This window comes from Silurus meridionalis, chromosome 23 (assembly GCF_014805685.1).
Source record: "Silurus meridionalis isolate SWU-2019-XX chromosome 23, ASM1480568v1, whole genome shotgun sequence".
NCBI lineage: Eukaryota > Metazoa > Chordata > Actinopteri > Siluriformes > Siluridae > Silurus > Silurus meridionalis.
The window spans coordinates 3,779,748-3,804,982 of NC_060906.1; the positions used below are offsets into that span (position 1 = coordinate 3,779,748).

The 25,235-nt window shown below is 44.1% G+C and overlaps 2 protein-coding genes across 2 annotated transcripts in view; both read left to right on the forward strand.

Annotated features, from left to right (window-relative positions):
* The window catches only part of LOC124377356, a 306,775-nt gene that overhangs the window by 78,382 nt on the left and 203,158 nt on the right, over positions 1 to 25,235 (forward strand). The gene's annotated exons all lie outside the window — the stretch shown is intronic.
* Positions 10,854 to 23,622, forward strand: LOC124376828. The gene is made up of 3 exons (XM_046836117.1): positions 10,854 to 11,652; positions 19,756 to 19,968; positions 22,467 to 23,622. Exons 1-2 carry the CDS (start codon positions 11,059 to 11,061, stop codon positions 19,783 to 19,785), a joined length of 624 nt encoding a protein of 207 aa, XP_046692073.1. The 5' UTR covers positions 10,854 to 11,058; the 3' UTR covers positions 19,786 to 19,968; positions 22,467 to 23,622.

Consider the following 25,235-nt stretch of genomic DNA (forward strand, 5'->3'; position numbering starts at 1 on the left):
TTGAATTTCAAGTTCACCTCTAATCTGTTTGGAAGATGTTCTCGGCTCTTTGGTTCCTATTTGTATTATCCATCTCAATTTGTCATCAACGTTCCTCTTGCAGCCAAGTCCAGGGAGGTCCGCTACAGTCCCATGGACCGTAAACTTCTGAATTATATGTGCAACTGTAGTCACAGGAACATCCAGCTGCTTGGAAATGGTCTCCTACCCTTTACCTTTAAGATTCCTGTCTATATTTTTTTCCTATTATTTTTAAAAATGATTTTATGATTATGATAATGTATATTATTGTTTTATTTTTTTCCAGATGAAAGTTTGTTTTACATTTGACACAAGGGATCAAAAAATGTAGAGTTGTTTGCAGTGCAGAAGAGGCTGACACGCTGTTTCAGGAGTTTCATAGCAGCAACATAGGTGCACATTTTGGCCAGTTTAAAACTAGAGATGCCATTTCTCAGTGTTACTGCTGGCCTGGCATGTTAGCAGACAGAGAAATGGGTAGGCTTATGCACTGTATTAACATTTCCCTCATTGAAATTATAAATGTAATACCTGTTTTTTTTATAATAACAAATTCATATAAATAAAATGTCCATGTATCACAGTGTATTGTGTGCCAGAAAAAAAAAGATATAAAGTTAAAGTTAAATAATATAATATGTGAATATGAATATTTATGATTCTTTACACTTTATTTCTTGATAATACATATTTACAAATGTAAAATATTTATTTCTTAATAATTATAAAAGTTTCCTATTCATGTCTGTTTTTGCAGGTCAAGACTCCATTTGAACTGGTTGGAATGGACTTAATTGGAAAGTTGGCCAAATCTGACCAGGAAAATCAATATATATGTGTGATAATAGATTATTGCACGAGATGGGCACAGGCATATCCTCTAAAATCAAAGTCTGCTGCAGAAGTTACACAATCCATATTAAAATTTGTTTATCAATTTGAAGTGGCGAAATGAATTTTAACAGATCAAGGCAGAGAGTTTATCAACACAGTAAGTATATTCTGCTTCACAAATATTTTTATTTATGGAATGTTCTTTGTTGTGTAAACAGTTTTATGTAAAATGACAAAAATGTATGTTATTAACATATTATGTAAATATCGAAACATATCTTCTGTAGATCAACACTGAGGTCTGCAAAATGCTTGCTATAAAAAGAAGTCTTTGTGCCCCATACCACCCTCAGACCAACGGATTGGTGGAGAGGCTCAATGGCACTTTACAGATGTGAAGAATGCATCCACAACAGTTAATAAACATAATTACAGAAGAATATTTTAATTAGTTTTTCTATATATGGTACCTGTTTAAATTTGGGAAACACCTAGTCTTTGGTGTTTTTTTAGATCAATGCATGTTCCTTTTGTTTAAATACAACAAAAGAGGAACAACACAAAATAATTTTACAGTGAATTGCTGAAGCATGTTCTGTGGACAGATTAGTCCAAATGTGAGATTTTTGTCTCTAACAAATGTATTTTCTGTAAGACAGAACAGGAGATATAGTAATAGTGGACGGTCTCAATTCCATAGTTGAACATAAAGATGAAAGCTTAATGGGTTGGTGTTTTGGAGCAAGGAAGGTTGGGGATACCAAAATACATCTTCATACATCCACACCATGCAATTCCATCTGGAATGAGGCTTATTTGAACCGACTACACCGTGCAATGAGACGATTAGCCAAAGCGTATGGCCAAGCTCTGTTAGCATTTTTTTGAGCAAACAGTTGGCTGGAATTTTATCTATTATGGCCAGTTACTGCACCTAAATCCTTTTGAACTGCTCTGGGATGAACTGGATCACACAAAATAAATTTTCATTTTGTGATGAACAACACTTTGGCAAGTTTTATAGGAGCCATGGCAAACTATTTCAGCTGAATGTTTGGAGAAATTAACTATCTAGATGCAGATAAAAGACTTATCTTCAGAATCCAGGGTTGTGATGTGAAAGAATCAGACATGATGCCTGCAGGAACAAAGTCAAAATGTTACCTCGTCTGCCACCATTATCTTCACAATTGTCGGTACATTAGGTTTAATAACCGAATGGTGTCCCTTCCACCCTTCTTTTTATTTTTATTATCAATAATAACAGGATTCAACCAGATTTAGCATGGTCCAGGCTGGCCAGACTTGGCCTGTCCATGACCTTCCAACATGATGTCATTGCACCTGCAGTGGTAGAGACTAATTCTTGAAACTAATGCTTTACACATTTGCACCCAATCACTTATTATGAATATGCCGATTATAATTTATCACTTTCTTCTGTAATGATTATTATTAAATTATCAAAAGGTATCAAAAGTAATAACAGTAATAAAAATAAACAAATATTTTTGTTGTTGTTTGGACAAAGAAAATCTTCAGAACGTTCAACAAACTTCATTACCTTGTTTGTTGTATAGAAACAAAATGAAACATGCACGTTTTACAAAAAAGACTAGTGTTTCCAAACTTTTGACACATGTATATTTGTTTCTGTCATATTTTGAATATGTCAGGGATCCACCTGCCACGCCTTCTTTGGTGGCTCTCATGCCTCTGCTCTCCCTAGAGCTCTGGGCTTAACCACGCACACCTGGGGCTCATGATCACTCATACTTCTGCTCTCTCTGGAGATCCAGGCTTAATCACACACACCTGGGGCTCATCATCACTCCACCTCGCTCCTACACAAGCTCCTCACTCACAATCACTCCCTTGTTCGTTATTGTTTGTATTGATTGTGAAGGTATGTGTTCAGTGATTCATGCAGGACTCCCGTGCATCTTGGATCAGCTACGCTTCTTCCCAAGCACACTTCGGACTCTCTTAACCTCAGGAGTGCCGTGTGTGTGTGTGTGTGTGTGTGTGCGCGTGCGTGTGCTTGTGTGTATCGCTCTCCCTCATTTTCGTCACTAAAGCCTGAGCGTGCTGTAATTCGGCTTCCGCCTCCTGTTTCACTCGCACCCTGACAGAACACCTATTGTTGTAGAGCCCTTGCAAAACTGGTTGAGGACAAACCCAATACCTTGGGTTTATGAGGAGGTTTATGGATGTGGTAAAGGAAGACATGCAGGTAAGTTGGTTCGAAAGAGGCAGATGTAGAGGACACTGGGGTATGGAGACGGATGATCTGCTGTGGTGACCCCAAAAGGGAGCAGCCGAAAGATGATCACCTGTTAGTGGGAGGAATATTATTAGGCAGCAAGTGAAACTTTTTTCTCAAAGTTGATGTGTTAGAAGCAGGGAAAATCAGCAAGCATAAGGATTTGAGCGAGTTTGACAACAGCCATATTATGACGTTTAGACAACTGGGTCAGAGCATCTCGAAAACTGCAGCTCTTGTGGGGTGTTCCTGGACCGCAATGGTCAGAATTACTAAAGGTGGTCCAAGGAAGGAACAGTGGTGAACCAGCAACAGGGTCACAGGCAGCCAAGGCTCGTTGATGCACGTTGGGGAGCGAAGGCTGGCCTATGTGGTCAGATCCAACAGACGAGCACCTGTAGCTCAAACTGCTGAAGAAGTTAAATTCTGTTAATGCTTGACAGGTCATACCTGTTTTGACCATCGTACATCATACAAAATTATGTCTGTTCAGTGTACATCATTTAAAAAAGAATATAGAAAACTGTATGAAATTTGTATAAAATAGTTATTATTAACATGTTACATGTTTCCTAAGGTTGATGGTTCCTTGAACAAGGAAACAGTTGAACATCGAATGCCATAAAAAAAATTATGGACATTGTTGATATTAATGTGGAAAAAACACACAACAGAAAAAAAAAGGCAATGAACATCGCAAAGTAGGAAAACTTGACCCTAATTATTTTGGTCTATTTATAGTCCCCAAAATAGAGGGGAAAAGTGTTGATCTTGTGAATTCAGATGGCTGGTTAACATGCAAGGTCAACATTGTCCATCTCAAACACCATTATGAGAAGACATCAACAATTTGCCCCCTCTCAGCCACTTAATAAAACCTCCTCTCCTCCTCCACCTGAAGGCTCCTCTACTCCTCCACCTTGTAGCATCTGGGTAAGGGTCATTTATACTTCATGTCCCAGGCATTCCTTTTAACCCTTGACATCTGCGTTTCAATCAAAGGATAAGCACCACAGCTTACACCTTTAATTGAGAGATTTTCATACCACAGTGTCCTACCCCCACCCTGGAAGACACAAAGCAGAACAGACCCTTAGCTTTTCTGGTTGACTTCACAGGGACACTCAATCCATAAAACAATCCACTCTCAAAACTCGCCCCCAGTACGTCGAGTATGACACATATACCCACACCACAAGGGATTATTTTTTTTTTATCAATTAAATAATAAATAAAATGTTCCACATTCCATGACAGACCTATATCTTATATGACTCAAAACCCTTTTGAGAGATCTTCCAGTGAGCTTTACCTTCAAGAACTTCTCCTACTCAGACTTCAAGAGAACCTGGAAGAAATTCTAACTGCCTCTTAACGGACTCTTCAGGAATTCCCTTTGTCGACCGCATCCGGACTCTTGTGCAACAAGCCAATGCAAGTAACTATTTTACCAACCAGTTTAAATGCGTGATAAAGCTTGAGCCCTTTATTTTTAAGGTGAATTTGAATTTTCTTGATTCTCGTTTAAGTTGTTATTTTTTCTTTCTTTCTCTCTCTTCTTTTTCATTCTCTTCCTTCTTTTTACCTATACAATTTTTGTTTCTTTTATTTTTATTTTCTTTCTTTTTGTATGTTTGTGTAGTTAGTTCTATGTAGTGTTTATCTCATTAATTAAACGCTGTATTTGTCATAAGTGATTATCTCTAAATACCACTCACATTTCAAAGTTCCTGCAATATTTGATCTGAACTACATGCTCTATTAATTGTATGGTATAAAGTAAAGGGGGGGTCGCGTCTTTCTTGGCTGGGGAGATACCCCTTTAATAGATTATAATGTCTGTTTGGTAAAGAACAGACCAAATAATTGTAATGTTAATTTCATTACTGTTAATTTAATTTAATTTAAATATGTAGGAGTAACTATAACCTGTTATAATTACTCAATATTCCCCTTTTTGCAAGACATTTTGTTACACAATGAATATTCTTCACTTATTCAACAAAAAAGTGAGAGTAATAAAAATCTGTCTATCAAGACACAGAAACCAACATCTAAGACCATGCAATCTTTCAAGAGGGCAAAGTGTGTTCCACAACACACTCATTGTTCGTCAAATGAGCAAGAAATGGTGAGTGAAAAATCGATCTCCACTAAATACCTCAAATGTGACTATGCACCCGGTGATGATCATGATAGCGCCACGCTCAAAACAGACACTCCAGCATTTTAAGAAGACACTAACAGAGTCTTCTGATAAGCAGTCAGGGAATGGCAATGTGTCAAAACTTGAAACTCCCCAAAAATCTTTTTCACCCACAAATATTGTGTGTGTAATAAACCACAGTCTAAAATTGCCCATCACCTTAAAACCCATTAACACACTGAGAAAGAAATTGCTGCTGCATTCTTGCTCCCTAAATACTTCCAGGACAGAAAAAAATTACTTAAGCAGCTACGAAACAAAGGCAATTATAAACATAATTAAGAGGTTATGGAAAGTAAAAGTGGACCACTGAAAGTTAGAAGAAGGCAAGGAACAATGAATAATAAACTAAGTGCCAAAACACATGTGCACTGTGTTTACTGTAAAGGCCTGTTTGTTCGCAAGAAGCTGTGGCGCCATACAAGGACAATCAAGGATGTCTTCTGAGTCTGAAGCTACTGCTAAAGTGAAAGTCCTAATTTTAGCAGATATTGCAGAGTCAACAGTTTCCCAAACAATATCTCCTGAGGTGTTGAAAGTCTTGGGAAATATGAAGAATGAAGACGTTTCATCTGTAGTTCAAAATTATTTCTCATACTTCAGTCGAGTCAGTGTCTTTACAACAAGCATGGAAGCGATCCAACGAAATCCGAATACATCAGACAGAAGGTCTTGAAAAAGGAGAACCAGAAGGTAACAGACATGAGGGATCTCTGGGATAAGAGACGACCCACCACACCACTGTCAACAATCCAGAGTGAACGTGTAAATGTGAGGGACAACAGCATACAAATATACCAGTTCACCAAACACTCTATATCCATGCTCCCTTCAGATCTGCTTCTTTACCTAAGAAAAATCTACTGATCAAAGGCTTGACTAAATAAATGTGTTTTTCGAGTTAAACACTGAGACTGTGTCTGAGTCCCGAACACTGATTGGAAGGCTGTGCCATAACTGTGAGGCTTTATAAGAGAAAGATCTGCCCCCTGATGTAGTCTTCATTATTTGAGGAACCAACAGATAGCCTGCACCTTTTGATCTAAGTAGGCGTGGAGGATCATATTGTTACAGAAGTTCACTCAGATACTGCGGCGTGAGACCGTTAAGTGCCTTATACGTCAATAGTATTGTTTTATAATCAATGTGATGTAATTGGGAGCTGGCTGATGAAGGGCACAAGGTATCATTTTAATTTCATCTGTGTGGGAAATTTGGTGGTTTTGGAATGTTTATTTTAGCCATCTCCATTGAAGCTAATGGTTAATGCTTGGCAGGTCTGTTGAGTTATGTTCTCATCAGTTATGTTATATTATGTTGCTTACTATTATTATTATTTTTTTTTTTTTTTTTTTTTTCTTATGCTAGATTATGATACTGACTGTTGTATACCCAAAAATGTGCAAGAGTTTATTGTGCGCATGTGTAAATTAATGGGACTTTTGACAAAAAAAAAAAAAAAAGTGGACCTGTTGCTGCTCCCTCGAGCTCTGGAAATACTTCAAATTCACTACGCCAGTCAGGGTAAGCCTAGAATTATCGCCCTATACACTGAACTAACTTCGTTAAAGAAGGAATCTAATGAGACGATAACAGACTACATTATCCGAGCTGAGAAAGCGATGACTTCCCTAAGAAATGCAAAAGAAGTAATAAGTGACAGACTGTTCCCCTTCAGGAACTCGAGCTGCGTCGAAACGCTATGGGAACGCCCCTGCGTGACCACGCTCTGAACCACGTGTGAAATCTAGCCAATAGGCAAGCCGTGACGTCATAGACAGGCGACGTCGCGTAAACCAGGAAGCTACAAGATGGCTGTGCGGTGGTAGCGACATTAGCTTCTGCTCGTTCAGGTAAGCGCTTTGAGTGTGTTATCTGTGCAGTCATGGGCTTATATGCAGGCAGAATTCCGTCTGCGTGTCTCCTGCTTGCCCCGATTTATTTCGGGGGGGGTGACACGCAGCCGATGTGTTGTTTGCTTAGCTTAGGAGCGTGCTTAGTCGGCTCTCGAGGGTATCGGTTGTTAGCATTTTAGCCGTCCGGCTATGCGCTCCCGGCTGCGAGGCGAGCTCCCGTTCCCCGGGGTGAGCGCTCGTTGGTATCGGTTCTTTTCCCGGTGTGTGACGCGGTGCTCCGTATTTCTTCCTTCGTGGTTTGGGAATTTCAGAGAGCGCTCTCCGAGGTGAGCGCTCTCCCTCGAGGCTTCGGCTATCGATGGTATCGGCTGTTAGCTTTTAGCCGTGTGGCTACGCGCTACCGGCTGCTAGCCGGGCTCCCGTTCCCCGGGGAGAGCGCTCGTTTGAGAACGGTTCTTCCCCCGGTGCGTTCGTGGTGCTCCGTATTTCTTCCTCCGAGGTGGAATAAATTTCGGGAAGAAATTGGGGATAGCATGCCTGGCGGCTGCTTCTTCTCCCGGTGCGGGCGGCGCAGCATTACATGTCTCTCTCTCCAAGGAGGATGAGCTGGTGGATGCTGGCGAGCCTGCGGACTCCTCACAGCCTGTGCTGTAGATGGAGCTCATTGTGGTCGTGGCACGGGCCGGGTCCAAGCTGGATTAGCTTGGCCGGTCGTGTGGCGGGAGCAGCGCGCGCCAGTGAGCTGGTTGTGCGTCTCCTGCACTGTGTCACAGCCTCAGTGCCTCCCCTGATCTGCGCACCGAGGTGTCTGGGTCCTGGGAGGCCCGTGGCGTGCGTGCTTTTCCGATGTTCTTCGCCAGCGCGAATGTTATTGGAGGTGCGTGGCGCGGCTACGGACGTTGTCGCCAGGTAGAGACGCTAGCTAGCTATCTCTCCCCGAGTGTTACGTCTGTGACGGCTATCGGTTTGCCTACGTAGCGCCGCTTGGCTCTGGTGCGTAGCGCTGTGCGGCGGGTCAGGCTACGGGTTGCTTCCACACGATGAGTGTGTTGCAGGCATACCAGGCTGGCCTGCTGTGGGGGATGATGCGAGCTTCCTTCTGAGCGTCATGGTGTCCCTCCTGGCCTGACCTGGTGACGCTGTGGGTAAGGGCAGTTGCTGGCGGGTTCAGGAGACCGCAGTGGCGTTTCAGTGGTAGTTCCTCGCTGCTCCGATGGGGCTGCTCGGCGGCTCTCTGGGCCCGAGGAGGGGCTGGACGGCCTGTGGGTCGTCCTCGCCTCTAGTGTACGGGCTGTGGTGCGTAGGCCTGATGGCTTGCGTCTTGGAGGGCGGTGCGCACCTCATGCTACGGTGCTCGTCCCTCCCTGGCACCACCGGGAGGCCGGTCTGTCGGCCCTGCCACAGGGTGTTCGGGACGCTGCCTCCCTCTAGCGGTTAACTCCCTTATTTCCGCCCGACAGTTCGTTGCGGAGGGGGGTCATTCGCTGCCTCTCAGGGGGCTTCGGCGGCCGCAGTACGCTGCTCCTGCCGTTTGGGTTCAGGAGGACTGTCTGTTAGCCCTGCCATGGGTCGTGTTCAGGGCGCAGCTTCTCCAGCGGTTTACTCCCTGTATTTCGCCCGTATGATCGCTGCGGACGGGGGGTTCCGCCGCCTCTCAGGAGGTGTGGTCGGCTGCAGAGCACCGCTCCAGCCGCTCTGAGTGGGTCAGGGCCGGCCCGAGGGGTTGGTTCTCCCTGTGGGGACTTTCTGTCAGTCTGTAGGGCTGCCTGGAGTCTCTCGGGGGTCCTGCGTACTGTGGAGAAGGGCTGCGCGATTCGGTTCGCATCTTCTCCTCCCCGGCTCGACGGGGTGTGTCCCGCCCTGGCGGGACCCGTGCAGGCTCTGGTCCTGGAACAGGAAGTGCGCACACTCCTGGGGTACGGGGCCATTGAGGTGGTTCCCCCCCTCAGTTTGCGAGTCAGGCTGCTACTGCCCGTGCTTCGTTGTTCCGAAGAAGGACGGTGGGTTGCATCCCATTCTGGATCTCCACTGCTTGGACCACTCGCTTTGAGGCTCGGGTTCAGGCTTTCTCATTTAGAGAGATCGTGTCTCAGGTCAAGTCCGTGGACTGGTTTGTCATACGCTAGATCTGGAGGTTGCATGCTACCATGCAGCCGTCCTTCAGCGTGCACGGGAGGTTCCTGGGGTTGCTTTCGGGGCAAAGCTTCCCTATGTCGGTCCTTCCGTGCGGCCGAGCGCCCTCACCTCGTGCCTTCACAGAGTGCGTGAACGCGGCACTGACCCCGCTGCGGCTTTAGGGCATCCGCATTCTGTATTATGTCAACGATTGGCCCCGTTTTAGGGACTCCTTGTTGTCGCGTAACGCTAACGACGGACGCTTTCCTCACGGGGTGGGGAGCGGTCATGAGTGGCCACTCCGCCCAGGGTCTGTGGAGCGGCCCGCGTCTCTTGTGGCACGTAGGTTGCCGGGAGGTGCTGGCGGTGTTGTTGGGGTTACAACACTTCCTCCCAGTCCTTAGAGATCGCTATGTGTTGGTCCGCTCGGACAATGCTGCAGTGGTCTCGTACATCGTCCACCGGGGGGTCCTCCGGTCTCGCCCTTGTGAGCAATGGGCGCAGGGGGTCCTCCTGTGGTCCCGGGTCAAACTCCTCTCATTTAGAGCCGGTTACGTCCCGGGACGGTTGGATGTCTGAGCAGTCGCCCTGTCGAGACAGTGGCTGCCGTGGGTCGGTCTTGGCGGAGGCTATGTCTGTACGCCTTTCCCCCGATTGCGCTGCTCTCGGGAGTTCTGGGAAAGTTTTGCCGGTAGGGAGTCTGTCTCCTCCGGGTAGCACCTTGTGGGCGGGTGGGGCCCTGGTTCGCCCCTGGTTCGCCCCCGCCCGGTGTTGTGGAAACACGGTTTGTAGCGGCTGTTCTCTCTACCGAGGTAGTAGAGGCCCCTCTCCACTCCAGAGCTCCCTCCATGAGGATGTCGTACGCCGCACGATGGCAACTGTTCGCGTCACGGTGTGAGCACCATGCCTTGGACCCAGATGACTGCCCGGTCGGTTCAGTTCTGGTGTTTTTGCGGTTACAGTACAAGGACGCGTCCTTGGAGGTGGTTGGTGCAGTTGTTCGGCTGCGAGTCCTGGTCCCCGCTCCGATCGCGGTCAGGGCTCGCCCCGCTGGAGTGTGGCGGCCTCTGCGGCCAGGTACACATGGTGTCACTCCGGGACGTCTGTGACGCTGCGGGTTGGTCCACCCCGCTGGCCTTTGTCAGGTTCTATGGCCTCGACCTCGGAGCCACCCCTGGCTCCTCTGTCCTGCGTGCTGGTGCCGAGGCCCTCACTCTTTGGCAGGGTCTGGTCAGTGTGGCGTGATTGGACACTCGTTCCCATAGCGTTTCGACGCAGCTCGAGTTCCTGAAGGGGAACGTCTCTAGGTTACGACTGTAACCCTAGTTCCCCGAAGGAACGAGACGCTGCGTCTCCGTGCCACACTCCCTGCATCCCTGCGGCGCTTACCTTCTCTCTTTGCAGAAGCTAATGTCGCTACCACCGCACAGCCATCTTGTAGCTTCCTGGTTTACGCGACGTCGCCTGTCTATGACGTCACGGCTTGCCTATTGGCTAGATTTCACACGTGGTTCAGAGCGTGGTCACGCAGGGGCGTTCCCATAGCGTTTGACGCAGCTCGAGTTCCTTCGGGGAACTAGGGTTACGGTCGTAACCTAGAGACGATAATAGCTATGATCCTAAAATGCTTGCCAGATTCCTACAAACCTTTCGCTATCAAAAGTTCAAAAGCAAACTAAGAAGCTATGAAGAGACAGAAAATTTTGATGATAAACGCAAAACTGACAATGTGATGAAAGTGAACATAGCATCCGTAACCTGTTATGGATGTAGAAACCGTGGTCATGTTGCACGTGATTGCCACCAAAAAGGCGAACCTAAGTGTTGCAGCTACCATAGAAGTTCAACACACAGTGATAAGACGGAGAAATGACTGGCACAAAGATGAAGCGAAACAGGCTGCAGAAAAACAAGAGGAGCATGAGAAAGAACAAACATTTGTTTTCAAAGTCAGTCAAACTTTCGTTCCAGATAATATTACAAAAAATGGACTAATGGTAGACTGTGGAGCAACATCCCACATCTTAACAGAGAAGAACAATTTCACGAAATTTGATGAGAGTTTCGACCCAAAGTCACCCTACATGGAGCTGGCGGATGGAACCAGGATGAACAACGTGGCATTAGAGCGGGGCGACGCAGAGGTGTTACTGCTGGATGTAAAAGAGAAATGCGTCAGGATCACGCTAAAGAAGGCCTTGTTCATACCATCATATCCACAGAGTATCATCTCTGTTCAAGCTGCTACAACAGATGGTGCCAAGGTGATCTTCCAGGAAGGACAGAATGAACTGATAAGCAAGGATGGAGCTGTGTTCCGCATAGAAGAGCATGAGAGACTGTACTATCTGAAAACGGTAAATGACAACAAACACTGTGTTGATACATCAGTTACTGATATGATGTCCAGGGACAAAGTGAGTCTAACTTGTGATGTTAAAACATGGCATAAGATCATGGGACATTGTAATGTTAGTGTGCTGTCCTCACTGCAGTGTAGCAACTGTAGCTATACAGCCAGCTAACTCTGATGCAAAATGACGACAAGTCGTAGTGAGCGATTTCTTGCTGTTTACTGTGGCTTTCAACATCATCTTACATGACAGAGTGAAAACTGTAACAAAGGAAAAAAGTTCGAATGTTTTAACAAATCTTGTCTAATGAAATATACCTGTATCTACATGTAAATAAACACTGTAACTATGTTTGGTCTTTTCTTTTTAAACAGTATTGTAACATTAACTTATTAACATAATGAATTTTGTACTTACGACATTGCTTCTAGTGCTAACAACAGATGGATTACAAGTGCACACATACTGTCAGCTTCCTTTCTTCTATACAGGAAATAACCTCTAACCCCGAACTCCAGGTCTACCTCGTATCAAAATAAAAGTCCTTAACATTTTGCCTTAATGGCAACACACTCCCCGCCTGGCATCTGTGAGGTCACTACACTTAACAAATTATGTATTAACTAAACATATGAACATCATTCTTTACTCAGAAGCAAAACAAGTTCTGTCACTGGTCTAAGGTACTTTTTTGAATGTCCTTGATCTGTGGTCTTCAATTCCACCTTACGGACTTTCCCGTCTTCTCCAGGAATAGCCTTTGTGATTATCGCCATAGGCCAGTTGTTGCGGACAACTAGGTTGTCCTTGAGGAGGACGACATCTCCTTCTTGCAGATTTTGGTGGGACTTGGTCCATTTCTTCCGGCCTTGTAAAGTTGACAAGTACACTTGTCTCCAACGGCGCCAGAACATGTTTGACAAGGCTTGTACTTGTCTCCACTGCTTAGTTAGGAGGTCTCTGTCCGTAAAGTCTCCTGGAGGAGGTGGAGTACTGACTTTCTGAGTTAACAACATAGATGGTGTGAGAATGAATGGATCCTCTGGATCATTTGAAACTGGAACCAGAGGCCTTGCATTCATAATTGCTGCCACCTCCGCCATTAGTGTGCACAAGACTTCATGGGTCAGGCGAGTGCCATTTTCAAGAAGCATTGACTCCAGGATCCTTGAGCCACTCCAATGAGGCGTTCCATGAACCACCCATGTGCGAAGCATGTGGTGGGTTAAACACCCAGGAGCATCCTTGCTGGTGTAGGTACCTCTGTACAGCGGTGTCTGGTTGGTCTGCGCTCATCCCGAGTTCTCTGCAGGCCCCTATGAAATTCGTGCCACAATCTGACCGTAGTTGTTTGGCTGGTCCTCTTATGGCGAAGAAACGCCTTAAGGCATTGATACAGCTTGAAGTGTCCATTGAGGCAATCACCTCAATGTGAACCGCCCTGGAGCTCATACAACAGAATAATATGGCCCACCTCTTGCTCTCAGGCTGAACTCCTCTTGTACGTCTGGTAGTGATGTGCCATGGTCCGAAGACATCTAGCCCCACATACGTGAAGGGAGGGCAGGCCTTGAGACGCTCCGGTGGCAAATCTGCCATTAGTTGCTCCTGCATCCGTCCTCTGAGTCTACGACAGGTCACGCATTTGTGAAGAGTTGAGTTAATGAGCCTTTTACCTCCCAAAATCCAGAGTCCTGCAGCTCTCACAGCGCCTTCTGTTAAATGGCGACCCTGATGTTTTACTTGGGTATGATGATGTCTGATGAGCAGCAAGGAAACATGGTTGTCCTTTGGGAGAATTACAGGGTTCTTTTGGTCAACCTCTACGTCTGCGTTTTTCAGGCGGCCTCCGATACAGATGAGGTCATTCTGCAAGATAGGGTTGAGACGACGTAGACAGCTGTTTATAGGAATTGGCTTGTCTCTTTCTAGAGTTTCAAATTCCTTTCCAAATGCTTTTCTCTGAACGGCTCTAATGATGACTTCTCTGGCTTGGGAAAGCTCATCCGGAGAGCGAGGCAGCTCACATTTATGCCATCCTCTACACTTGTCCATCATGTTAGGGGACTTGTAAGATCTTGCAACATGAATTAAGAATGCCACAGCTCGCTGGAGAGTGTTAAAGGTGGAGAACCTCTCAAAACGCTCTATGCTGAGACCTTTCTTTTGTAGCTGGGTGGCATAACTCTTCACATCCGGACGAATCTCCGCATCCAATTCTGGTGAGACTAAACTGAATGACTGAGTAGGCTCTGGTTGACTGGAAAGCTTACGCAAAAGGTAGGTCCACTGAACCACATTGTTTGTGTGAGGCGTGATGCTGGAACAGACCTTGACGCAATGTCAGCTGGATTGTCCTCTGTGCGTACGTATTGCCACTGTTCAGGATTTGTGGTCTGGCGAATCGCTGGACTCGATTGTGGACATATACATAAAACCGTCTGGATTGGTTATGAATGTATCCAAGGACCACTCTGCTATCAGTGTAAAACTTAATGGAATCTAGCTTCAAGTCCAGTTCATCCTGAATCAGTTCAGCCACTTCCACAGCCAAAACCGCAGCACATAGTTCAAGTCTCGGTATGGTTGGCTCTGATTGAGGAGCAAGTTTAGACTTCCCCATGACAAATCCAATGTCAACAATGTCTTCTTGGATGGTCTTCAAATAGGCTACAGCCCCAATGGCCATAGTAGAAGCATCACAGAACACACAGAGTTCTATGCGTTCGGCCTTGGTTAGAGAGAGGCCTGTGTACATCCTTGAAATATGGAAGTGCTTCAACTCTTGAAGTGAGTTTCGCCAAGCCTCCCACTTGCCTAATTTCTCTTCAGGTAACGGAGTGTCCCACTCTGAAGCCTCAGAATTCAGCTCTCTGAGAAGGGCTCTGCCTTGGATTACAACAGGAGCCAAAAAACCCAAGGGATCAAAAACACTGTTCACCATGGAGAGAACTCCACGACGGGTAAACGGTTTTACATCAACTGACACAGAAAAGGTGAATGTGTCCGTAGCTACCTCCCACAGGAGGCCTAAGCTGCGTTGGATGGGTGACTCCTTCCCACAGAGGTCTACCTCTTTTCCAGCTGCCACACAGTCCTCACTTGGGAAAGCTGCCAAGACTGCCGGACTATTTGATGCAAACTTGTGGAGCCTGAGGTTCGACTCAGCAAGTGAAGCCTGAGTCCTACGCAACAAGTCAATGGCTTCAGCATCAGTAGGGACAGAACAAAGACCGTCATCAACATAAAAGTGACGTTCAACAAAGTTGACTGTGTCTTGTCCATATCTTTGTGCACCCTTTCTGACAGCCCTTCTAAGCCCATAAATTGCCACTGCTGGAGGCGGGCTGTTCCCGAACACGTGGACCTTCATCCTGTAGTCTCGACTTCACTTGTTACATCATTGTTCTTGAACCATAAAAATCTCAAATAGTTCCTGTGTTTTTCTTCTACGAGGAAGCAGTAAAACATCTGCTGTATGTCTGCCATAACAGCCACCTTTTCCTTCGGAACCATGAGTACTCCCAGAAGGGAGTTGTTAAGATCAGGGCCAGTCAATAGGACATTATTTAAGGAGATTCCGGAGTGTTGGGCACTCGAATCAAACACCACCCTGATTTGACCTGGTTTTTGTGGGTGAAATACTGCAAAGCTTGGTAAGTACCAACACTCTTCGTCTTCCCTTAGTCCTGGTGCCACCTCAGCATGATCATTTTCCAGCAGTTTTCCCATGAATGCCACATATTGCTGTTCCATCTCCGGCTTTCTTCTCAAATTGCATTGAAGTGATTCGAATCGTTTGAGTGCTTGGCTGCGGTTGTTGGGCAACCGTTCTCTAGGCTGCCTGAACGGTAGTGGAGCGACCCAATTGTTTGAATCATTTCTGTAGACTTCTTTGTCCATTATGTTCAAGAAAGTCTCATCCTCAATTGATGGTGCCAGCTTGTTGTCCTGTTCGGTGCGGTCAAATACATTTTTACCCAGCCTGTCTTCTTTAGCCCTGCTGAGCCCTAAGACACTCTTCCTGGGCTCTTTGCCATGAAGTTCATCACTGACATGCATAAAACTTGTGCATGGTTGGAGGAGCGAGGGCCGTTGACAATCATGCACTGTTGTCCTGTAAGTGCTGACATTTGGCTTGTGCGCATTTCCTAGGCAGACCTCTCCAATCAACACCCAACCTAGGTCAAGGCGTTGAGCAAAGGGGCGTTGGGAGGGCCATTTACTTGTTCCCTTACCTTGTGCACTCTAATTACGTCTCTACCAAGCAGCAGGAGGATCTCCGCAGTGGGGTCCAACTCGGGAATGTGTTCTGCTACTTTGACGAGGTGAGGTTGATGAAGAGCGGCGTTCAGCGTGGGAATTTCAGCCCGGTTGTCAGGTAAGTCATTACATTCAATAAGTGGGGAGAGGATTGTCACTTTCCCATCAAGTGCTTTGACCATAAAATCTTCAGCCCTTCTGCCAAATGTTTCCTCTGTGCGGAACACGTTCTCAATAAGTAAGGATATGGCTTACTCTGAAGCGTTGAAAAGGTCAAAGAAACTAGACGTCGCCAATGACCGGTTGCTTTGGTCATCTAAAGCGATATATGCCTTGATGGCTTTATCTGGAGAGCCCTTGTGATACACCTTTGCTAGGCATATCTTGGAACATGACCTCCCAACTTGTCCTGCACCACATACTTCAGTACAGCTTGAACTGACGACTTCCCTACTGTTGTTACCCTCTTCTCCTCCCGCCATTCTGCGATGAGGTTACAGGAGCTGTGGTCTGCGGTGGAGGGCCCGGATGCATAGCGGAGACATGATTGGTGCTGTCACACTCAGAACATTTCACTACTGCAGTGCAGTCCTTCGCCACATGACTATTTGAGCCACAGCACTTAAAGCAGAATCCTCTCTCTTTCAGAAAGGCTTTCCTGTCTTGAAGGTCTTTTGCTCTAAAGGCTTTGCACTTCTTCAGTGGATGTGGCTTTGCATGTATTGGGCAGCTCTTATTTGGATCACTGGAAGTGCTTGACTCTGCTGGGGAGAAATTGGTCTTATGAACTGCAATGGGGTTCTTGGTGCTTTTAAGATAGGGACTTTCAACTTTACAGAAGATCCACTAGCATTTAAAAAGGCAAAACTGGGATCATTCCTTTTCTTTGCCTCATAGCAGATGAATCTGGTAAAGAATTCAAATGGTGGAAACCGTCCTCCATTTTCTTCTTTATACTTTGAACCCATGAGATCCATTTTTCTTGAAGTCCATAAGGCAGTTTGGCCACTATAGGTTCAATGCCTCGTGCAGTATCAAGGTAGGACAAACCTGGAAAGTAGCCGTCTTCCTTAGCACACTGCACTTCCATCAGCAGATCTGCTAGCTCCCTTAACTTCAGATTTTCCTTTGCGAAACTTTAGGGAACTTATCGAGTCGAGTGAAGAGGGCTTTTTCAACTACCTCTGGTGCTGCGTAGCATTCCTGAAGACGTTCCCAGGCTTTTCTGAGTGCTATGTCTGGACTTGCTACATGCACTGAGCAGGCGTTTCACTTGGTTGCTGGATTCTTTGCCAAGCCATCGAGTCATTAAGTCTAGCTCCTCAGTCGCAGTGAGAGCCAGCCCTTGTGTAGCATTTTTATATGAAGACTGCCAAGCACGATAATTTTCCGGTTTATCGTCAAACTCATACAAGCTTGCGCTCACCAGGTCACGTCGAGCTAAATATTGCGCAAGATGTTCAGTTGCAGACACGCCCTGGTCGGGTTTTAGTTGGGGGTAATAGCACAGAGCAGAAATATTCAAGTCAGTATGAAACTTCTTTGAATCGACCTGAGCATCCTCTCTGTCAGTTAAAGTCTCACCGTATGACAGTTTGACTGCTGGTGGAACATAAGTATCGTCTAGAACATCCTCTGATATATTCACATTTCCTATGTTATTAACCTGTCGTGGCTCATGTAAAGGAACATGGACCTGCGGGTATGGAGAGAAGGGATTGTTCGGACTGAAAATGAGAGTGCCATCCGCAGCAGGCTGAAAAGCCTGTGAGCAAGCCTTCGTAGCTGCTCCTTTGTGGAGCTAGTGGGGCCAAAATGAGTTTGGACGTATTCGCTTGTCCGCTCCATTTTATCTTCTCCTGAAGCGCTCGTTGCATCCAACAGAATACACTTCGCAACTGTCTCAGCCGATTCCCAAACGGCTGCTTCAGCCTCAGCAGCCGCTGCTTCACGACACATGGCTAGTGTCTCAAGCTCAGTCTCTCTTTTTACTTTCTCCAACTGTGATTCAGCTTCTTTAGCTGCCTTTTCTATTTTAGCTTTAGCCTCTCTTTCTGCATATTCAGCACGTACTTTAGCAGCTGCTGCTTTAGCCCGTGCACGAATTACTGCACGGCTTGATGACGCAGATGAGTGAGAACTTCCACTTGCTACAGAAGACTTAGCACGTTTTCCTTCCATCTTGTCACGATGTTCAACACTAACTTCTCTGTCTTTTCACTGTGCTGTCCTCACTGCAGTGTAGCAACTGTAGCTATACAGCCAGCTAACTCTGATGCAAAATGACGACAAGTCGTAGTGAGCGATTTCTTGCTGTTTACTGTGGCTTTCAACATCATCTTATATGACAGAGTGAAAACTGTAACAAAGGAAAAAAGTTCGAATGTTTTAACAAATCTTGTCTAATGAAATATACCTGTATCTACATGTAAATAAACACTGTAACTATGTTTGGTCTTTTCTTTTTAAACAGTATTGTAACATTAACTTATTAACATAATGAATTTTGTACTTACGACATTGCTTCTAGTGCTAACAACAGATGGATTACAAGTGCACACATACTGTCAGCTTCCTTTCTTCTATACAGGAAATAACCTCTAACCCCGAACTCCAGGTCTACCTCGTATCAAAATAAAAGTCCTTAACATTTTGCCTTAATGGCAACACAGTTAGTGATGTGTTGAAATTACCTGAAGTGGTAGAGGGTATGAAAATCACAGGTAATACCAAACTAGACTGTAACGTTTATGCTGAGGGAAAGTTCATCAACAGCAGAAATAGGAAAACTGACACAAAAGCTGGAGAGGCCCTGAAGTTAGTACACACTGACTTAGCAGGTCCCATTAAACCAATTTCTCAAATGGATATAAGTATGCAATTTCATTTACAGATGATTTTTCAGGGGTAATATCTGTTTACTTCCTTAAGAACAAGAGTGACGCTACTCTAGCGACAGAGAAGTTCCTTGCAGACTGTGCACCATACGGTAGAGTCAAATGCAAAAGATCAGACAATGGTACAGAATACACAGGCAATGCATTTCAGTCACTTTTACGAGAAAAGGGTTTAAGACATGATACATCATCCCCGTACTCTCCTCATCAAAATGGAACAGCTGAGAGACAATGGCGAACCATCTTTAAAATGGGAAGGTGTCTATTAATAGAGAAGGGATTACCAAAGGTTCTGTGGCCTTATGCTGTCCAAACTGCTACTCATATCCGAAACAGATGCTATAACGACAGAATTAGGAATACTCCATATTTCATGTTGACAGGAAGAAAGCCAGACCTTTCTAAAATGTGGGTTTTTGGATCAGAATGCTATGCGTACAAACACAATCAAAAGTAATTGGACCCTAGATGTGAGAAGGGAATATTTGTGGGGTATAGTAAAAATAGCCCAGCTTATTTGGTATACAATCCACAGACAGGAAATGTGTCAAAACATAGATTGGTGAAATTCATTAGAAAGAGCAGTGTTGAACAAAAGATACAAACCAATGAAGATTACTTAGAAATCCAAAGCTACAGAGACAGGACACAGGATAGTGAGAACAGCGGCGATGCCCCACAAAGCGAGAAAAGCACAGAGAACCAGGTCCTAGTTGGAAAAATGGAGAGTATAGATACAGACAACTGAGAGGTGTCAGAACATGATGGAACTATGGAAAAAGTACACAAAGAAAACAACAAAAACAATACAGGTCCAACAGACACTGCTAGTCAAAAACATTATCACTCGAAAAGAGAAAAGAGAGCCCCAAAGTATTTACAAGATTACCCGACAGACTTTAAAGACGATGTAACCAATGTGATTGTTTGATGATTATTTTTACAGGGCAGTGTGTGGAGTTCCCCAAACCTATAGAGAAGCCCTTATATCACCTGATGCTCCCGGATGGGAACATGCTATGAAGGAAGAGATGGACTCACTTAAAGAAAATGACATGTTTGAATTGACAACTCTACCAGAGGGCAGAAAGTCTGTAAGGGGAAAATGGGTATATGCCCTTAAAGAAAATGCAGAAAGAAGAAAAATCTTCAAGGCTAGGTATGTTGCAAAAGGATACAACCAAACTGAAGGCATATACTACCATAGACATTTGCTCCTACAGCAAATCTCACCTCTGTACAGGCATTAATGCAGATAGCCGCTCAGAATGATTTTTTTTGTTCATCAGATGGACGTCAAAACAGCATATCTACATGCTCCAGTAGAGGAAGACATACACTTAGAACAACCAGAGGGTTTTGAAGAAACATCTAACATAGGAGACAAGTTAGTATACAAGTATGATCTAAAACAATCTGGAAGGAACTGGTACAAACTTTTAAATGATCATCTTGAACAAAACAACATTGAAAGAAATCAGTCTGATAACTGTGTGTATAGAAAGCAGATTGAAAAAAATCAAAAAGAGGGAGAAATTTAAATGAATCAGAAAAGGTACATTCTCAAAATGCTTGAAAGGTTTGGAATGTCAAACTGTAAACCAAAAGCTACCCCAAGTGAATTAAAAGTGGAATGTGATAAGAATGAGGGAGAAAACAACAATGAGATTGAAAACCCCAAAGAATGCCGTGAACTTGTTGGAAGCTTGATCTATGCAATGACCTGTACCAGACCAGACGCAAAACATAAAATACATGATTTAGTAGCTGCTAAACATGTCCTGAGATACCTGAAAGGTACAGCTGACTACGAGCTTTGTTTCAAGAAAACAGACAAGACTTTAAGTCTTCTCATCAGTTATGTTATATTATGTTGCTTACTATTATTATTATTATTATTATTATTATTATTATTATTATTCATTTATTTTTTTTTCTTTTATGTTAGATTATTATACTGACTGTTGTACTGTTAACAACATATTGCACATAGGCATGTCGGAGAGAAATGAAACCTTAACAATATCCCTGGACCTCGTGTTTTCCTAATAGTATTAGGACAAAATAATATGCATGCACAAAAAACATAATTCTGTGCATGTTCCCAATGTTCATTAGTGCAGGAGAGCAAAAAAATGCACTGGACAAAAACTGAAGGAAGCTTCAGCAACAGATGATAAATTAAAAAAAAAAAAGTCAGGCAGGCAATACAGACTGGTTGTTTTAACGAATCCAAGTCATACGCTCCTTTTGCCAATGAGTTAAGTATGCTCGGACAGTTAGTCTTGAGGCGCACACGCATTATATTGTCAATTCCAACAATTCTGTAAAACAAGTTGTATCCAGCATGTGAAGACTACACCAAAGTGGGCACAGGTCAGCAGCAAGGTGGAGAGGCAAAATGCATCTATATTGCCACTTACAGATTCCTCAGTCAGAATGCCTACACTGGAAAAAGAAGCTCTATAAGTATGTGGCATTATACAGGGCCACTGACCACAGCACTGAAGGAAAGGATCTTGCAGAACTACTTTTTAATGGGAAAACCAGGGGAAAACTGCCGGATTTTTCTATGCCACACAATGACCAGGAGATAAAGCACCATGATGCTGAGCAGAAAGGGGAAAACCAAGCTGTACGCTGATCTCCACCATGGGTCAAAGAATTCACAGCTGGAAGTGAGAGATCAAGTCCTGGTCAGACAGGAAATTATTACACCCCATTTGTACACTATCGTGACCAGAAAAGGGAATTCTGTGACCATTGAAGACTTAGATGGAACACAATATAAAAGGAATACCACATTTGTGAAGAAATTCTTCAATGAGAACAAAAATGACAACCCAGTTGAAAGAGAAACCAAAGCAGAGAAAGAAGTAAATAAGTCAGGGACAGTTAACAGTGAGCAATTGTTTGCTGAAAACAACCAGTCCAAAATATGCTACTAGATGGTGATATGGTAACACAAATGAGACCAAAGAGGCAACTTAAATGTCTGAGAAATACAAAGACTCTTTCAAGTGATCTTGTTTTTGAAATCACATGCATTGAAATGGGGGGAGATGAATGTGGTCTGCTTGAATACATTATTAGGAGTCAACACAAACTCATCTGAGAGTAGAGCAGCTTCTGAAACAGAGAAAACTGTAGACCACAACACGATTAGGTAAACAAATTCTCTCAAGCGACAAAAGATCCTCAAGGAGTCAGTCATTAGCTTTACTGAAAGCACACCACTTATCCAACAGATTCTTTCTCTCGATCAGACTCTAAAAAGTCTTAAAGACATATATATATATATATATATATATATATATATATATATATATATATATATATATATATATATATATATATACACATACATACACACAGTCGAACCCACTTATCTCGACCTCGGTTAACTCGACAACCCTATTAAGTCACGTTTTTGAAGTGGAACCGGCAAATTCTCGCTTTGTCTAAGCATTTTTTAATGGTTATGTCGCCAAACCCGAATATCTCGAGCACAAGGGGGGGAAAATTTGCCATTTAACGTCAGTTATCTCGATCGGCACTGTGCATCTGCAGAAGAACTCGCGAAAGTGGCGGAAAAATCAAGCCTTTGTTACAACCCTAGGTAGCCCATGTCCAGATTGGTGTTCTGTTTGTGTGCAGGTCCGATCCACTCCAGAGTTTGTGGCCTGCCCTAGCCTGGCTGATCCCACCTCCTTCACGATGACATCATCCACCAGTTTCCTATTTAAGGAGGAAGAGGTGAAGCAATCGGAGAGTTGTTGTGGTGGCGTTTTGACTGGTTATTTTGGTGTTTGGGGTATAGCTTGGTTGTTGTTTATTGTGATTTTGACCTCTGCCTGTTACTGACCTTGAGTTTGTTTAGCCCTTGGACTACTGTTGGTTGTATATATTTCTTTTGTATTATAATGTAAAATCCTTGTTCACTGTACATATTCATGTCACTGGCATTAGGGGTGTGGCTGCCATTTACTTTGGGTGAGGGATTGTTTTGTCTTTGTTTTTGAAGCAGGGAGTTAGGGAAGCTGTTTGTACTTTCCTTTTCTTTGTTTTAAGGAAAGGTAGCTTCCCCAAAATAGTTCTTTTTTTTATTATTGTTTTGGCCTTGGCCCATCCTGAAGACAAGCCTGTAAGTCTGTGTACATATATATGTGTTACAATATACCAAAACCTGGGTAGCAAAACTTTTTGTGTGTGTTTGTGGTCAATTTATAAGATCCATTCTTTTGAATCCCGAGCTAAATACTCTGTCCGGCCTAACCCTAGACTGGGTCGTAACACCTTACAGATACTACAGGTGTTGTATTGTATACTGGTGAATCTCTGCTGTTAGTTTGCTTGGTAGGAGCGCGGCACTTAGTAGGGGCAGGAACGTGGGATGAACAGCAAAAGCATAGAATTAACAACAGCAGGATCAAGGGGGGAATCTGCAAAATACGAACTTGCAAAATAGCAGGGTGTTCAAATACTTATTTTCCTCACTGTATCTAGGAAGATTTATGAGTGATTGAATGTGGAATGTGGAATGTTGAATGGTTAAAAATGCCCTGGGGTTTTTAGTGATTTTGCCTTTACTTGTCTCCATAGACAGGGACACTTTAGGTAAAAAAAAATTGAAAGATTGAGCAAACCTATAAAGAAAAATGTTTTATGAGTGTTTGAATATGGAACATGATTAAAATGCACTGAGGTTCTGAGTGATTTTGCCTTTACTTTTCTTCAAAACTCCACAGTAAAATGAGTTGAAATAACAATAAGATTTATTTGAAAGATTAAACAAACCTATAAAGAAAATTGTTTAATGAATGTTTGAATGTGTGTAACTGGTATAAAAGGTACTTTGACTACATTTTTGTTTCGAGTTTCTCTTTTATTTATATATTTCTGTATTAATGGGGTTTTTTTTTATTATTATATTATTTTTTTAATTAATGTTATACTTTCCATATGTGTATATTCATGCTGAAGTAATGAACTTCACGAAATTTCATTTAAATCATTTTTGTTTAAATATCTAAAAATGTAGAGGAACTTTTCTTTAACCCAGCCATTAGGGAGGCACAAGCCAGTGCATTTTTAGTGCCGGTCCCAAGCCCGGGTAAATGGGGAGTGTTGCGTTAGTAAGGGCATCCAGCGTAAAACATGTGCCAAATCAAATATGCGGATCACAAATGAGAATTTCATACCGGATCGGTCGAGGCCCGGGTTAACAACGACCGCCACAGGTATCGTTAGCCGACAGGGTACCGGTGGAAATTGGGCTACTGTTGGCTGAAGGAGGAGAAGGAGAGGAGGAAGACGTCTACAGAGACGGCAGGGAAAGGAGCAGTGTAGGAGAGTGGAGGTTAGGGTTGGTACTTTAAATATTGGTACTATGATGGGTAAAGGGAGAGAGGTAGCTGATATAATGGAGAGGAGAAAGGTAGATATGCTGTGTGTTCAGGAGACCAAGTGGAAAGGGAGTAAGGCCAGGAACATTGGAGGTGGATTTAAACTGTTTTATCATGGTGTGGATGGAAAGAGAAATGGTGTAGGGGTGATTCTGAAGGAAGAGTACAGTAAGAGTGTAGTGGAGGTGAAGAGATAGGGTGATGATCGTGAAGGTGGAAGTTGAAGGGATGATGATAAATGTCATCAGTGCCTATGCTCCACAAGTTGGCTGTGAGATGGAGGAGAAGGAAAGATTCTGGAGTGAATTAGATGAAGTGGTAGATGGTGTACCTAGGAAAGAACAGTTGGTGATTGGGGCAGACTTTAATGGACATGTAGGTGAAGGGAACGAGGTGATGGGTAGGCATGGTTTTAAAGAGAGGAATGTGAAAGGGCAGATGGTGGTAGATTTTGTTAAAAGGATGAAAATGGCAGTGGTGAACACTTATTTTAAGAAGAAGGAGGATCATAGGGTGAAGTATAAGATTGGAGGAAAGTGCACACAGGTGGACTATGTGCTATGCAGGAGATGCAACCTGAAGGAGATTGGAGACTGTAAGGTGTTGGCAGGGGACAGTGTAGCTAGACAGCATGGGATGGTGGTCTGTAGGATGGTTTTGGAGGCGAAGAAGAAGAGGAGGAGAGTGAGGACTGAAAGAAGAATAAGATGGTGGAAACTGAAGGAGCAAGAGTGTAGTGTGAGGTTCAGGGAAGAGGTCAGAGAGAGGCTCAGTGGTGTTAAGGAGGTGTTGGATGATTGGACAACTACTGCTGGAGTGATGAGGGAGGCAGCTAGAAAAGTACTTGGTGTGACATCTGGAAAGCAAGACAAGGAGACGTGGTGGTGGAATGAGGAAGTGCAGGAGAGCATAAGGAGAAAGAGGTTGGAAAACAGATGCGGCAGCAGGTTAAGAGGGATGTGTCGAAAGCCAAGGAAAATGCGCATGAGGAGCTGTATGAGAGGTTGGACACTAAGGAAGG

Excerpts from the sequence above, each read along its gene's own strand:
- LOC124376828 (XM_046836117.1), top strand. The coding sequence starts at position 11,059 with ATGGATGTAGAAACCGTGGTCATGTTGCACGTGATTGCCACCAAAAAG. Across the intron at positions 11,653-19,755 it reads GACTGTACTATCTGAAAACG|GGCAGTGTGTGGAGTTCCCC; the intron begins GTAAATGACAAC and ends TTATTTTTACAG.